The sequence below is a fragment of the Octodon degus genome, unplaced genomic scaffold, assembly GCF_000260255.1.
Source record: "Octodon degus isolate 3935 unplaced genomic scaffold, OctDeg1.0 scaffold00238, whole genome shotgun sequence".
NCBI lineage: Eukaryota > Metazoa > Chordata > Mammalia > Rodentia > Octodontidae > Octodon > Octodon degus.
The window spans coordinates 2656370-2672185 of record NW_004524814.1 but is presented as its reverse complement, the minus strand read 5'-3'; the positions used below and the strand labels follow the sequence as shown (position 1 = coordinate 2672185).

At 39.5% G+C, this 15816-nt stretch overlaps 1 protein-coding gene across 1 annotated transcript in view; it reads right to left on the bottom strand.

Annotated features, from left to right (window-relative positions):
• Cmya5 (cardiomyopathy associated 5) overlaps positions 1–15816 on the bottom strand; it is a 92147-nt gene that overhangs the window by 9694 nt on the left and 66637 nt on the right. Inside the window, exons 7-9 of the mRNA XM_004645750.2 lie at positions 13655–13804; positions 10565–10711; positions 9260–9407 (exon numbers count right to left, since the gene is read on the bottom strand). Coding sequence (XP_004645807.1) covers positions 9260–9407; positions 10565–10711; positions 13655–13804 — 445 coding nt within the window. The remainder of the gene's footprint in view (positions 1–9259; positions 9408–10564; positions 10712–13654; positions 13805–15816) is intronic.

Here is a 15816-nt window from a genome sequence, read left to right as displayed (position 1 = left end):
TCTCTCTCTCTCTCCTGTCGTTATTATTGTTTTGTTTTGGGTTTGTTTTTGGTTTTTTTTTTTTTGGTGGAACCAGGGATTGAACTCCGACCCTTGCACTTGCCAGGGAAGCACTTATTCTACTGAGTCATCTCTCTGGCCCCAGTTGTTATTATTGTTCATGAATACACCACAAAAGCATTAAAATCAATGGGGTAACAACACTTCTGTTGATTTATTCCTCAAAATCTTCCTCAGAGACTACTATAGGAAATTATAAAAATAAAAATGTATCACTGGCTCAAACAAAAAGCATCCTGAGTAACAATCTTACCCCTAGCCCACAGCATGAAAAACCAGGTTTTAGGATTGAAAATGTAATTCAAATTAATATCTACAATATTATTCCAAGGCAAATGCAGTGCTTATGTTATTTAAATTGATGAGCAAAGAAACATTTCAAATGAACATTAATTATAATTAGTAATAAATGATTGTCTCAATAAGCATACTCAGCCTGAACTGAATTTCATACTTCTTTCACTCATTAAATAAATATTTACTGATCACTTAACTATGTTTCCAAGACTTGTCTCTGCCTATTGCTCTGAAGCCCAAAGGTAGGCGGAAAGGAAGGATAGAAGACTGTAACTTGAGACACTCCATACAATGTACTGGTGTCATTTTGTACCTATCCACTTGTTAAATACCAAGGATGCTGCTTTGGGGGAAAGAGTTTACTCTTAAGATTTATAAAGTCTGTCAAGGAGGAAATACTACATATATCATGGATGCATGCTTTATTCAGGCAAAGAATAAAGATTTATTTACATGGCACCAGAGTTAAAATATGTGATCAGATCCTACCTTCAGTTCATGAAACATGTCAAGCAGCTTCAACAAAAACACACCATGCCTTCACTGAATCCATAAAATAAAAACACTGGACATGAAAACAAAAGCAATACAAAATGTGGTGGTGGTGTATTGCTCACAAGAGTTCCCATCTTATGCTCCAGCACCAAGAATAAAGAGAAACAGGTCAGGCACAAATGGTTCCTTGCCGTGTCTGCTTATCTTGCCTGACTTCACTTGCATGTCACCAAGTTTGCATGTCAGCTGTCTCTGTCTTTAAGCAAAATACTTCAAAAATTTTGGAATTCGTGATCTGAAAATTATGACTTTCTTGTTCCAGAGCTTCAAAAGGTTCTCATCCTGCTCATCTCTCCTTGGTAATACACAATACATTTGCTAAGTGCCAATGCCATAAAGCAGAGAGAAATGAATTAGAGGAGACCCATCACCTCAGAAATCCCCAGAGCTGCCGTGTGTGTAAGACGGTGGTGGCCAACTCTTGTTTCTGAGCCAAAAGGGTGGGAGCCACCAGAAGGCTGCCTGCTGCTCAGTGGAAGCAAGGCCTCTCCGGCCTGAGCCCTTTCATTATTTCATTTTCCTAAGGAATGCCAGGAAACCTTATTACAGCTAACCATAGATAATGGAATAAGAATCCCCTAAAGGGAGACTTGAGAAAGATTTTCTTTATTTTTTTTAAATGTATTTGGTTGTTGCAGGGTCTCACTATGCAGCTCAGACTCATAGTGATCCTCCTGATTTCATCCTCCCCAGGGCTGTAATTACAAGTATGCATCACTATACCCAGACTCTGGCCAGCTCAGCCCATCCTGGGAGCAGGGTTGGTGCAGCATGTGGTGCCGGGGGTGCAACCGCGATCCCTGTGCTTGCCTAAGCTTGCCTAAGCAGGCACATTAGTCCACTGAGCTATCTCACTGGCCCCCCAGGAAGGATTTTCAAGAAGTAAAAAATCATGAGGGCAATCACGTTTATGGGGAAAGTGCTGAAGGCATTCCTGTTGAGTCTAAGAGATTCAGGAGGAAAAAAATGTTTGGAGGTAGGAGATAAAATTATTAGCATTTGAAGATGATACAACCATGTACCAGAAACCCAAGAAACTCAGTTGAAAACTCTTACATAACAGAATTTAATAAGATGGCTAGGTACAACACTAAGGCACCAACTTAAAAGCCTTCAAATACAACTAGACAGGAGACAAAACAAAAGAACTTATAGAGCATAATGACAAATATAAAAAATGCATGAGGCTTACATAAAGAATATTTTCTAAATGGGAAAATACAGAAGATTTGAATAAAGAAAAGATATATCATGTCTTCTATGGGAAAATGCAACATCACAAAAATTTCAATCCTTCTTAAGTTAATCTACACATTTAACATGATCTCTAAGAATAAAAATTGTTAGGAACCAGCTGATAGAGGACAATACACAAGATAATTCCAAAAATAATGTACAATATAAATTAGAAAAAAGTCGCAAAGGGGCCACCTAAACTGCCAGGGAATCTAAACTGTAACATTATACTAAGAAAGTGTGGTCCTGGGGCAATTACTTAATTGGGTATGGGGGACAGATATAAAGCTAGAGATAAAGCCAGTCTCTTGAGTGCAATATACTTGAACATACAAAGCATTTCAGATCACAACAAAAAAGATGGTTTTTCTTATTAAGACAGCTGGACAGCCACAGTAAAAAAAAAATGGATGCCTATTTCATGCTTCCTATTGAAATAAACACCAGATGGTAAAATATCTACATGATACACACACACACACACACACACACACATATATATATATATATATATATATATGGAGAGGGATCATTTAAAAATATTACAAAACATCTGAAAGCCATTTTTTAATTGAAATTCAACAAAATTAACATTAAAAATATGCAAGGTAAAATATACTCACAAAAAGATTTGCAACTTGTATTACACATGAAAATGAGCTTCCTTAAAAACAAGAAAAGCAAGAGCAACTATAAATCAGTAAGAAAAAGTGTTATTACCTAACAGGAAAAAGAAAAATCAAGAAAAGGAAATGAACAATTCATAGAAAAGAAGTATATGGCCCTGAAATACATGAAAAGACAATCAAACCAATGATATAAATTGATAATTAAATGATAATATGACTCCATTGTATTCCTATCAAAGATCAAAAGTTGTATCACACCATATACAGGAAAGATTATAAAGGACCACTGCTCAGTGGAGTGTAAACAGCTATGACCTCTATGGAAACTTTCTGGTAATATACATCAAGATGTCATGCCTTTTAACCAGTCATTCTGCAAACATTTTTGCACATGTGTGAAATTATATGTGCACAGTTGTTCACTATAGCATTGTGATAGCAAGAAAACCAAACAATTTAGATATTGCTCAACTGGTCAGATAAGTTAAATTATATTCTAAAAATGGGATACACTGGTATCTTTACTTAAAAATTGAGCCAGATTCATATGTACTAATATAGTGCACAAAGGCATATTTTAAGCAAAAAGAAAAATATATATATATATATGTATCATACTGCCATTCATTGAAAAACTGTAGATGCTTGAATATGTACAGGTCATCTGAAAGGACAGATATGTGTCAGGTAACATTCTCTGGAGAGGACAATGGAGTAGGTGAAGTATAGGTACAAAAGAAATTAATTTTTATCATATTCCTTTTTGTACAGTATCTTTTGAATTTTTATCATAAATACTTACTATCTATACATAAACAACTAACTTTTAAGAGCTATTTTACTGGGTGAGAAAGAAGCCCAGCAGTTGCTTAAATGTGTTTACAGAATCTCGGAGAACATACTCATTTGAACATTGTAAAACAGATTCTTTAGGAATTCGATAATTCAGTAACTGAGCAGCATGGAAGCAAGGAGGCATGTGTTTAAGGTAATTCATGGGCTTACAACTACAGAGTGGCTAGTCCTTGCTCTTCCACAACCAAAGCCTGGATTGAAGCACACATCCTCCTGAAAGAAAGGGTAACCTGGGGAACATGGAGGAAGCCCACATCACCATTTGGGGCAGGTAGTGCTGATATCGCAGCACTCAGCAGATGGCTGAGTATTAACTGTGTTTCAAATACATGGATGGCTTTTCCTGGCATCATGTTAGCAGGATCAAGAGCAGCCAACCAGTCATCTGCACGTACTTTGCACTGTGAACAGAACACACTCCTGAGCAATGCTCGCTCCTCTCAATTCACGAAGCTTAGTTTTCCTTCCCAGCCAGTTGGGCAATCACCTGACATTCCCACAGATGCCCCACATCTGCCTGTGCAGAATGGTGACAAGACACTGTGCTCTCGGATCCCATGGAAAAATGCTTACATGTGGAATGTTTCTGTATCTTTTGAAAAAACACTCTTAAAGACAATCACTATTATGTTGTTCAATGGCCCTTATTTAAATATCTACATGAAATTTCATTTCAGAGCTGAACGCCAAGAAATGTAGTTGCTTCTCTTAGCGAAATGTTGTGCTTTTTTTAACAAAGAGATGAGTTATGTAATCTTTTTTTCTCCCCCTTGTTCCCTCCACCTCTCTCCATTCTCACTTTCACTGCCTAGAAGTTCAGATTTGAATTTTATATCCCTCTGAGGTTCCTAACCTATGTGTTTTCACAGATTCCTCAACCCTGCCTGTCTAGCTTTTGTTCTTACAGAGCTATTGCAGTGGTGCTATTTCATCTGGGTCTTTTCATCTCTGGACAGTTTAGTTATTCCTAGCAACTGACAGAGTCCAAGTTAAAAGAGATAGGTGAGTTTCCATTGACTGAGATCTTACTGTATAACCAGAAAGTGAGGTTTTCAAATGATTATGGTCAAATTAGGTTCATTTGGGAAGAAAATTTCATTTAGAAATACTAAATGCCAAGAATGCTTGGTTGGGAGCAGTGATGGTGGTGGGTGTCAGCAAAGTGATACCCAGGAAAAAGCAGTGGATAATTTCTAAAGATCCCATGAACTTTGGACCAATCATATCAGTAACCCTCCTATCACCCTGTGAAGCAAGCACAGAGCAGAAGTGACTTGCCTCCTTGCCAGAGCAGGCAGAGTTCAAATCACTTGCATTGACTGCTGGTCAGTCATCTCCTATCCATCAGAAAGCTTAGTAAGAAGGTATTTTAAAGAGACACAGATGCTGATGCCCCCACATCTGCTCAGGCATTTCCAGGGTCCTCCCCAACAGCATGTGTCCTTACTACAGAAGGAATGGCAGTGTCCGCAGTTGGAACACCTAGCCTTTCTGTTCCTGCTCAGCCAGGTCAGCCCTGCAAGCCAGGGGAGCAGGAGGAAGTGAGCTCACAAGCCCAGCACTCAGTTGCCTGGCCTTCTCTGACGACACTGTCCCAGGTGTCAACATGGGGATCCCACCACAGGCCAGGGGCCAAGGGCAGGAAGCTCAGCCTGGATGACTATGTGGAGTATTGAGTCTCACAGATTTGTCACTCAGTGCACAGCTTCTCTCTGCACAGCCCACACAGCTAATCCCTGCACTATATTTCTCTCAGTTTTCCCTCCTCCACCCACACTGCTGCTGACTTCTCTCCACACAGAAGAGACAGAGCAGCTGAGGAAACAGCAGAGCAATGGAAATTTTCTGAAACTGTTTTGAGCCCACCCAACCTGAAGAAAGTATTCAAAAAAAAACAGGAAGAGGGTGAGTAGGAGCTCCCTCAGCCCGGTGCACAAGCCAGGGATTGTCACTCCCACCTTCAGTCCCAACAGGAGCTGGGACCAAGCCTCAGTGCCCACACACAAAGATATGCAAATGTCTGTGACGGATTATGGAGGGGAGGCAATTGCTCAGCTATTTCTTCACTGTGCCACAGAACTTGGGAGCACAGTAAGTTGATTCCATTCAAACACCCACCACAAAGAGTTCAATCAACACCTTCAGTCTCAAAATGGAATATCCAGTGGTCAGCACGCTGGGAGAATGAATGCAGGTCTAAAGATGGTTGTGATCGTTTGTGACAAATAAAATTTAAGTCCCCAATCTACAGGACAATTAATACACTCCCTCCTCTAGTGTATGTGTGAGAGTATGTATGTGTGTGTGTGTGTGTGAGTGTGTGTGTGTGAAGTTTAATATTACTCATCCTTTCCCCATTTGTTTGATTTCCTTTCAGCTTTTCTTCCTACAGCAAGCCAAAGCTTTTAAGTTTACCTGTCTTTTTTCAGTGATTGGAGTTAGAAAAGACATTGGAACTCCTCTCTCTCTCTCTCTCTCTCTCTCTCTCTCTCTCTCTCTCTCTCTCTCTCCACTCCAGCTAGAGATTCTATCCAGTTAGATTACTTGAAGTGGGCAAGCACAAAAGGCAATTGGCTAATTCCATTCATTCATTCTTTTAATAGACTTTTATTGAGTACCTACACAGGTAAACTCCCCATGGTCAAGGCACCATGTGACTAAGCAATCTCTGATCTGCTTTACTCCCCTACAGTGCCCTCAGAATCTATCATTGCATAAGGGTTTCCACAGATCCCAGAACTTTTTATAAAGTTTGCATGATCGATAGATGTTCTTCTCTATAAGTAGTTCATACAAAGGTTTCCAACACACAGATCCATCATATCTTTGTTAAGTATACAAGCACTAAAATCAACATATGACTGTTGGAACAATTTATTTTTTGCGGTTATCCTCAAAGTTAATCTTTTTCTCATGATGAGTATTGTGTGTTTCACACTAATTGGTACTTACCCATTCAAGTAAGCCATACTCACTGTAGCCACCATATGCCAGGCACTGTCTCAGATACTGAGACAGTAATTTTACATAATGATCCCACCAAGAGCCAACAAAGCAACAACCCTGCTTGCTGTTCTTCCCAAAAGAGAACAACTTTAATCATTGCTGCTGTGTGAAAAAAAACAAAGTAATAAATTCCATTCTCATACAATGGAAGAAAAGTGGGAATTGTTTCCATTTGTTGACTAGAAGTACAAATTTTGTGGGGTATTTTCATCAGTTCTATTATCTCATGGTTCTCCACAGCTGACATCTTACTGATTAAGCTATGTAAAATGTAGCTCAATAGTTAATATTTTAGAGAGTTTTAAAACACCAGACCATGAAAGGATGTTTCAAAGTTGGCTAAGAGAACCAGATGGTGTGGTAAGGAGACCTAAGACATATGGCTACTTTCAAAGAGCAGATTTTTCTCCCTCTTGAACTCTTGAATTAGAGAAGCAAAATGCACAAGTGAGATTTGCAGTTCTGCATCTCCAGTGCTAAGGATGAGTTATGCTTCAGTCTGCTGAGGCAGGCCTGAGCTGTGGGTCACAAGGTCTGCACTGATGAGAAATGGCACAGATGTGGTGGGTAAGTAAGAGACTCAGCAGATAAACAGGGCAGTAATTTGTGTTCATGAAAATTTTGCTTGCTCCAAAAAGCGTCTATTGTCAAACTCAACAGTGATCCAGAGGGCAGAGGCTCAGCCCTAGCTGTGAACTGGATGTCCCACTGCACTTCCTGGCCCTGAAGGGTCTTTGAGAACCTATTTGGAAAGCAGCTCCATCTCTGACACAACCCCAAGCTATCCACAGGCCTGCGCATGTGGATTTTTCCCTTCACTGCTACTCTTGCTGTACTATTTCTACTTGACAACAAAAAACCTTTATATTTTTTAACTCTACTACAATTTTCTACTTATCCACTCCCTTATGTGCTTTCTTACAAGAAAAATAAAAATGAACTCACCAGCAAAGTCTCAAATATAATAATTTAATGATAAGCTTTAAGGGTTCTATGTCTTCTTTGAACTCAATAGATGGCCTTTTTTCCCTTGCAAATGGAGATGTCATTGGACTTTCGCCACCTCCCACCAGTTTGATGGTTCCAAACCTGCCTTCCACTGCAGCCACAGGAACACAGAAGAGGTTTCTTGCACATTTGCTGTGCTCTTCCTTCTCCTGCAATGTCTACACTCTATCAACCCCGGTGCTCCCCCTGATCTCTACTTTGTGAGGCCTGTCTTCTGTCTGAGAGAACTACAATTATTACTCAGTCTTATGAAACTCATATCATGAGTAAATAAATAGTTGATTGATTCTGATGTTAATTTCAGTAAACTCAGTTAAAAAGAAAAACTAAGCCAAACATGATGCCATATAATCCCAGCATGAAGAGAAGGCTGAGTGAGACAGGAAGATTACGGTTCAAGCCCAGCATGGACAATTTACTGAGACTTTGTCTCAAAACTAAAAACTAAATAATTAAGGACTGGAATTGTAGCTCACTGTTATAGCTTGTGTCTAGTTGTGCCCTCAAAGCCTCATGCAGTTATAGAGTAGACTTCTAGAGTTTGTAATTAATTCCTGATCCATTGCTGGGATTATGCATGTGTTTGCTGCGAGGATTATAGGTGTGAGTTCAACACACAGCCTGAGGCAGATAGCCTGGATGCAATATAAAGGAGACATACGTGTTCTCTGTTGCCATTGTTGCTGCTACTCTTCCCCTTTGCTCTTGCTGTCTTTCTGTTTTCCACCACCATGAACTGCTGCCTTCTGCAGCATGTGGCACTCTGTCTTGGACCCAGCCAAGTATGGACTGAAACCTCCACCAACTATGACCTAAATAAACCTTTCCTTCTTTAATTTAGGGTGTTGGGTATTTTGTCCCAGCAATGAGAGGGGAGTAACCGAGACACTCACTGTGAAGACCCTGGATTTAATCCCCAGTACTGCCCCACAAAAAGAAAAGCTAAAAATATGCTTTATCAAAAAATAAATATTAGTAATAACCTGCATATTCCTTAAGGTCTGTGAAGACACTTAAATAGCCAGGATTTTGGAGGCCCATAAACTGCACTTGCTAAGTAATTTGTACCAAAGTCCTAGTGGGTGTATGGCCCTTTGCTGATAAAATTTAGTTTCATCATTTTAGTGAGAGTTTTGTATTTCTTTTTTGTGAGAAAGATTTCTAGATTCTTCTTCTTCTTAGAGATGCTGGATATGTGTGTCTCTGCCTACACATGTGTGTAATCAGCACCCACGTTACTGATGTGTCCCTGGGGCACTCAGACCTCTGTTACACACATGCTCACTATTAGTGTCCTCAAATAGCTGACACTATTCTGATAGCATTAGTAAAAAGTGCATAAAGTAGAATAATCTTGTCTAATGGCTCAAGTTAAAAATAACTCAAGGAATGCTCTGCTGTTGAAATTTGCATGCATTGTTTCTAACAGGAAGCTACTACTCTGTACTGTAGAGCAGGTTTTATCGCAAAGGTGGCATTCCCTTATGACCAGCAGAAGAGCCACAAATCAAGTCACCAGCATCATGAGTGATTGCCAGGCGCTTTTCTTGTTCCACAGAAACTTGAGGTTGGCCAGGGTCAGAGCTCTGTTTTCTCCATGGAGAGGCACTTACCTGAGGCCCTCACCCTCTGGAGAGTGCTGTCTACAGTACTCCACAGTGTAGGACTCTGTGGCTTCCAGATTGGCAGGCCGCCATCGGATGGTGGCCATGTTCCAACACACGGTGCAATCCTCAGCCCGAAAAACAGGGGTTGAGGGAGCTGCAGAGAAAGAAGCAAGTCTGTCACAGAGCAATGCCAAATATGTTTCCCTGGCACCTAGAAAAGATGCTTAGCTGGAGTCTTATTTTTAATTTCTTATCAGAAAATTCATTCAGAGTTGAAAACCCAAAAGAGATTAAAATTTATACTCTGAAAAGTTTCCTTACCTCTGCTTTCTAAATTGTCAATTCTCACCCATCCTCTAACACCCTCTACCATTAACTTCCTACAAATCCTACCTATTGTACAAAACATTCTTGCCCTTCCCCCCACACACACACAAAAGGGAGTCAAGATTTTGACCTCAGTAGGTCCTCAATAAAAATGTGTTCTAAAAGACAAGAAGAAAGCACGAAGAGCTAGAGGACAGAAGTAAGCTATTTCTTCCACTGAGAAACTACAGTGAGCTTTCAGTCAATGCAGGTTTAGCAATGCCACACCCCACTTCATCCTGAAAAGACATTGCAACAGAAGAAGGTATTTCCATTGAACACCTTGGCCTAAACTTCCCAGTGTCTCCTGAAAGCCATAGCATGAATTCCAGGATTCTTATTGTACAAACACAATGTTTTGTGCCAGCCTTTCTCACCTTGTGTTTCCTTGTTTTTAAATCTAAGATCCTGAGGGCCAGCCAAATAGCTCGGTGGATTAAAGCACTTTTAAGCAGGTGCAGGGACTGGGGGTTCGATACCCGGGCCCCTAGGTGTGCTAAGATGGCAATTGAAACTAGGCATGGTGGCACGCGCCTGTGATCCAGCTCTTGGGAGGTTGTAAACATATGGATCACTACAAAGTCCAGTCTAGTAGTGAGACCCTGAATACCCTGTAGATCCTTCCCTAAAATACTAAATAAATAAATAAATCTAAAATCCTGTCAAGTCCCCATGGTCTTGAGTGCCCCTCTGGAAAGTTGTCATACCAATCTGTGGATATCTGGATCATGGCCCTTACGAAACATTCTTGTGCTCATCTCATTTTCTATCTCCCCCACCTGACTCTGAACTTCTTGCTAACAAGTGCCCAGTCTTATTCGTTGTTGGATACTCAGCACTTTGCCTAACACCCGGAATAAAACAGGTGTTTGGTACTTACTTATTGACCTCAGGAGTCTGGAAAGATTGAGTATTGCCTCCTACTGCCTCTTAATATCTTCTTACCTGTTCTAAAAATGGCTCTTTCACTGGGCAGACTGCAGCCAGTAAAGTTCACAGCCATCACCCACACTTGATAGAATCTGTCAGGTTCCAAGTCCTCAAAAATGCAGTAGCTTTCTTTCACTGTTAATCGGTACTCTTCTACCAACTCTAGAATAAAGTATAATCAGAAACTCTAAGACATCTTCCAAAGTTAATTAAAAGTTATAGCTACTAAAAGAAATCCCATAGGGTATACTTTTTTCCAGTGGAGTACCCAAACTGATAAATTTACAGATATCATATCATAATGACTAACTCTTTAGAATATATAAGTAAATAGCATTAAGAGATATTTAGAATGATATAGTGTTATTTATGAGCACTTATTAGAAAATATCACATATTAGTAAGATTTTGAGTTTCATATACCACAAGTAAAGTAACTTATTTCAATAGCAATTATTAAAATTGTATATATTTTGTTAGCTTAAATATTAGTAATACATCCTTAAGAAAATTCCTCAGCACCAATAGCATCATTTCCTGGAAAACATCATTAAAAAAGAACAATTCTACTACATTTTATAAACTTATGGTGTTACAAAACATCTTTATAGATTAGTAAACCATTATGGTATCTAATATGACTTTTCAGATTTCAATTCTTGGTTTCTTCTCATGAATTTCAGAAGTAACTTAATCAGTCTTGTACTGTCCTAAGAAGTAACCTTGTCCAATTTAGACAACTTCCTTTTCAATTTTTTTTTTTTTTTTCAGAACTGGGGATTGAACTCAGGCCCTTGCGCTTTCCAGGGAAGCACTTATTCCACTGAGCCATCTCCCTGGCCCCCCTTTTCAAATTTCTTAAATAACGTTCACTGCTTTTTCTTTTTTAGTAAATATTGCCCAATACCGTTATGAAAAAAAGTATATTCTGAATGCCTGCCACTTTGAATCAATCTGATTATTCTTACTGGAATTTTCTCATTTAAAAGGAGCAATGGGAGGCTGGCTAAGGATGTAGCTCAGTGGTGGAGTGCTTCCTTAGCATTCATGAGGCCCTGGATTTAATCATCAATACCACAAATAGTCATAATAGTAATAACAATGACAACAATGACAAAAATATTCTTTTAAAAATTATTCTATGGTAATTTCATTTATCCTCCTTTTTTTTCATTCCTGAATTTACTCCTGAAGTTTTACTCCTGAATATCTTTAAAACTCCTGAATTTTACTCCTGAATATGTACTCCTGAATACTTTTAAAATTCCCTCAGATAAGGGAGTTAGGAGGATAGTTCAGTGGTAGAGCACTGGCCCAGCCTGAATTATTCCCTGCACAAGGGGAAAATAAAAGTTTCCAGTGAAGAATCTAGATTGATTGATTTAAAAAGAATTCAAGAGTTTCTTCAACTTAGCAGATCTCTTTAGTTGCCTTTGTTTTCAATAAGCTATATATTTCAGATGAATGGTTCAGTTTAAAGAATATGGTAAGGACAAATATACTGCATGTCCCCCATATCTGAGCACAGTTTCACTGGGCTCTGCTCTTGGGCACTCTGGGAATGGTACAGTGACACATGCTAACTTAGACTTTCCCTACACAACACCACTTCGCAGTCAGAGCCTCAGACTTACCAGCAAAGTCCAAGATCCTGAACCAATGAGACCCAGGAATGGGTAGTATTGAGGGGCAGAGAGGACTGAACCTCCTGCCCTTCTCATTTGCTGAGGGGAGGGAACACTGAACTATGCTGTGTTGTGACAGAGATGTGGTGACAGATCCTCATTACACAGGAGTCTTTCTGGACAGACTCAGCCAACTTTACACTGTACCTGGGGCAGGAAAGGGCACAAGGCAAGTATAACTGCAGGGTGTGGGCAGATTTTTTGATTCTATGAGGCCAGGATGTGAGCACACTCCAGGAAGAGCTTGTCGGCAGCCTCTTCACATTAGCCATGCAGACTGTACTCTTATTTTGCTTTTAATTTTTGTCCCTTTTGTATGGCCTAAATTCATACTGCAAGGCCAATTTCTCCCTTACCCTCCTCCCTCATTTTTTCAAATTAACTTTGCCAACATTCTTGCTTGTCATGTTCAATTCTTTGATGGATAGGAGTGGGACTTGGGAACTAAGAGGGAAGCACCTCCAAAACCCAGTAACTCTATTTGGTGAGCCATTTCTAAAAGAAGCTGCTTGATTTCATGCTTACAGTTGCTTTTACTTGGTCTGTACTTTTTCTCCATTAATTATCGCATTGCATTTCAAAAGACTTAAAGCTTAGCAACAGTGACATGTTACAGTTCGCCCCTCATTACAAATCAGGCTCCAACATTCTGTCATGGATGTCAGTCCTCGGGTCTGTCTTTAGCAAGCAAGGCAGCACATCCTACTCTGTCCCCAGGAGGCATGCAGGCACTGCCCCCAGTGCCTGCTTGCTGGGTCCATGAGCAGTGTCCTAGAAATGTCCCTTGTAGAGAGGCACGGCCTATGAGACGTGGCGTCCCACCTCCAAGCGTCCCTACTTCCACCCACATAGTAACTCAGAGCACACCAGGACACAAGGCTTGACACTGTGGGCAATGACATAATTTTTAAGGGTCTTTTGTGATTTTTATCAAAGATAGATCTGAGAATTGGCCAATTATGATATCTGGGGCTGCATCTGCATTAAAATTACTGTGGAGTACACTGCTCTGTGTACAGCTCATTTCTCCTCTACAAAATGTGACACTTGGTCAGTGTAATGCTGATGAAAACTTTGTTCTCTTTGATATTCTGGTGTGTACTGTATGTTCTCTTTGGTACTTAGTGAAAATGAGAATCAATTACTCCCGTTCTTCTGAGAGTTTAAAGTCAAACTCAAATCTGTTACGATATTTGCATGAATTATAATATCTATGTGTTTTTATTTTTCTTGATCTTGATTTCCAAATACTGCTTTGCTATTTTGATTTCATTAGGTAGTTGAGTTTTTGTTGCCAATTTATAAGTGGCTATTGTTGCCCTATAGAAAGAATCATTATATATATATATATATATATATATATATATCATTGAGTTGCAGGCATACATACCTTTATCTGTGTTTGCATTAGCAAACCTACCATTTAGTTCCTGGTCATCCTGTGGCTCTTCCATGCAGTAAACCTGGAAGGAATCAATAACATCTTCTTTGTTCATGCTCCAGTAAACTGTGATCGTTGTGCTTGTGGCTGAATTTGGTTCCTGCGGTTCTAGCCTTGGAGGCTGTGGAACTAGAATACAAACATGATTCACTGTAACTAATGCTGCCCTTTTTTTACTGGTTCTTTGGCCAAAGCTACCTTCACTTGCCAGAACACAATTCAAACAACACAGAAATAAATGGAGTAAAAGCGCAACGACTCACGGTTCCTAGTCCCAACCCCGTCCACTCTTTGGACATGATTATTGTTTCAGCTGTGCACACATATGCCCAGCATGCTCCTCGTGCACTTTCATATGTGCACAGATTGTACAGATGATGGATCCCAAATTGGTACCACTGAATAACATTCTCCCGTGGCCTCACGCAAAAGCAATAAGTTTATACAGATTAGAGGATGCATCAAATGACTTGGCTGTCCTTCAAAACAAAAAGGAAACTTTTCAACATGCTTTGCTAGGGAACTATTGCTGTACTGCTAAATATCAACATAAAGCCTGTATGATATTGACAAGAGAGACCAATAAAACACTGCAGTTATTCTACTGAGCCATCTCCCCGGCCCCATTTTTTCTTTTCGACATGGCTATGTCTACAGATTTTTTAAAAATATGTATGTATATATGTACATACAAACATATCTAAAATATAGATATAAATATAAAGTAAATTATATCTAATTTACTTACCCCATTAAGTAAATTAGATATAAGTTTTAGATATGTAGTACTATGAAAAAAAATAGCACCATCAGCCAGTATACTTTAGTTTCTTAGTTGCCCAGGGAACGGCTCCTGTTATAGTTCTAGTTGCTTCTGTTACCTAGAAATGGCTGGTCACTGTGATTCATGGCTGGTCACTATGACGCACATTGTAAGAACCAATCAGAGACAGCCAAGTACTCACCTCTGTGCTTCCCCTTCCCAAGGCTTCCTCCCTGAGCTTTCACAGCCTGCTATTTTGAGAATGATCCCAATCAGCACCCATTGACATAAAATAAATCTGCCTCCAAATCCTCAGTATTGTTTCAGTGTTTCTGCTTGTCATTGCAGTATAAGAACTCTGATGCTCTGAATTTTAAAGGTAATAATTTTCTCAACGTGTTTGCTAGGGGTTTTTAATTTATAATTATGTATACTGAATATTAAAATGATATACAATACTACAAATCAAACTCTGTGCAATTCTCTTCCAAAATTTATGACAGAAAGTTACTGAATATATTTTACAAGTTAAAGAAAAAGGTTATTCCTACAGTTGAGAAGATGTCATGTTTTAAAATGTTTTTTCTTTGTTTTTTTTTTTCTCAGACAATTTCTTGAGAGATTTCAGAAGCTTATTGAAATAAGTATGGGCCATACTCAATGAAATAACTTTATTCAGTGTTGAAATTACAGGCAAAAACAAGAAGGTGAAAAATGAGAAAGAAATAGATCTAAAGAATTAAACAAAGAGATATACTGAAAAAAATTCAACTGAGACTTTTTTTTTAATCTTTCTTTTTTGTACAGGGTCTCGCTACACAGCTTGGACTTGTAGTGATCCAACTGTGGTGGGATTATAGGCATGTGCCACCACACCAGGTTGGGGACCAGCATGGCATGCCTGGGGTTCCAGGGCCAGCACATGTGGTACCAGGGATCAAATCTGGGTCCTTGCATTCACCAGGTAGGCATTTAGACCATTGAGCTGTCTCCCCTGCCCTCAACTGAGATTTTTAAAAGTTGAAAAATAAGAAGTAGGATAAGAGACTGGTCTTGTTCATGAGCTTCAGAGCAGAGAGACTGAATCAGGCTGTAATGCCAGATCCTTCATTACCAGCTGGGTTATCTTAGCCTCAGATTTCCATCTTTACAACCAGCAAGCAGTAATCAATAACATATTACTTCCTAGAGTTGCTAGAAAAAGGAAGATAATATACGTTAAGTGCTTAACAAAAGTGCCTAATACATATCTAGCGGTAACACAGAGAAAGAGATATGGCATTGGCAGGGCCCCAGCAAGTGGCAAGAAGGACAGGAGATGCTCAGAGGTGCAGCTGAACAAGGAACCCACATGTGGCAGGTCACAGAGGCCACAAAG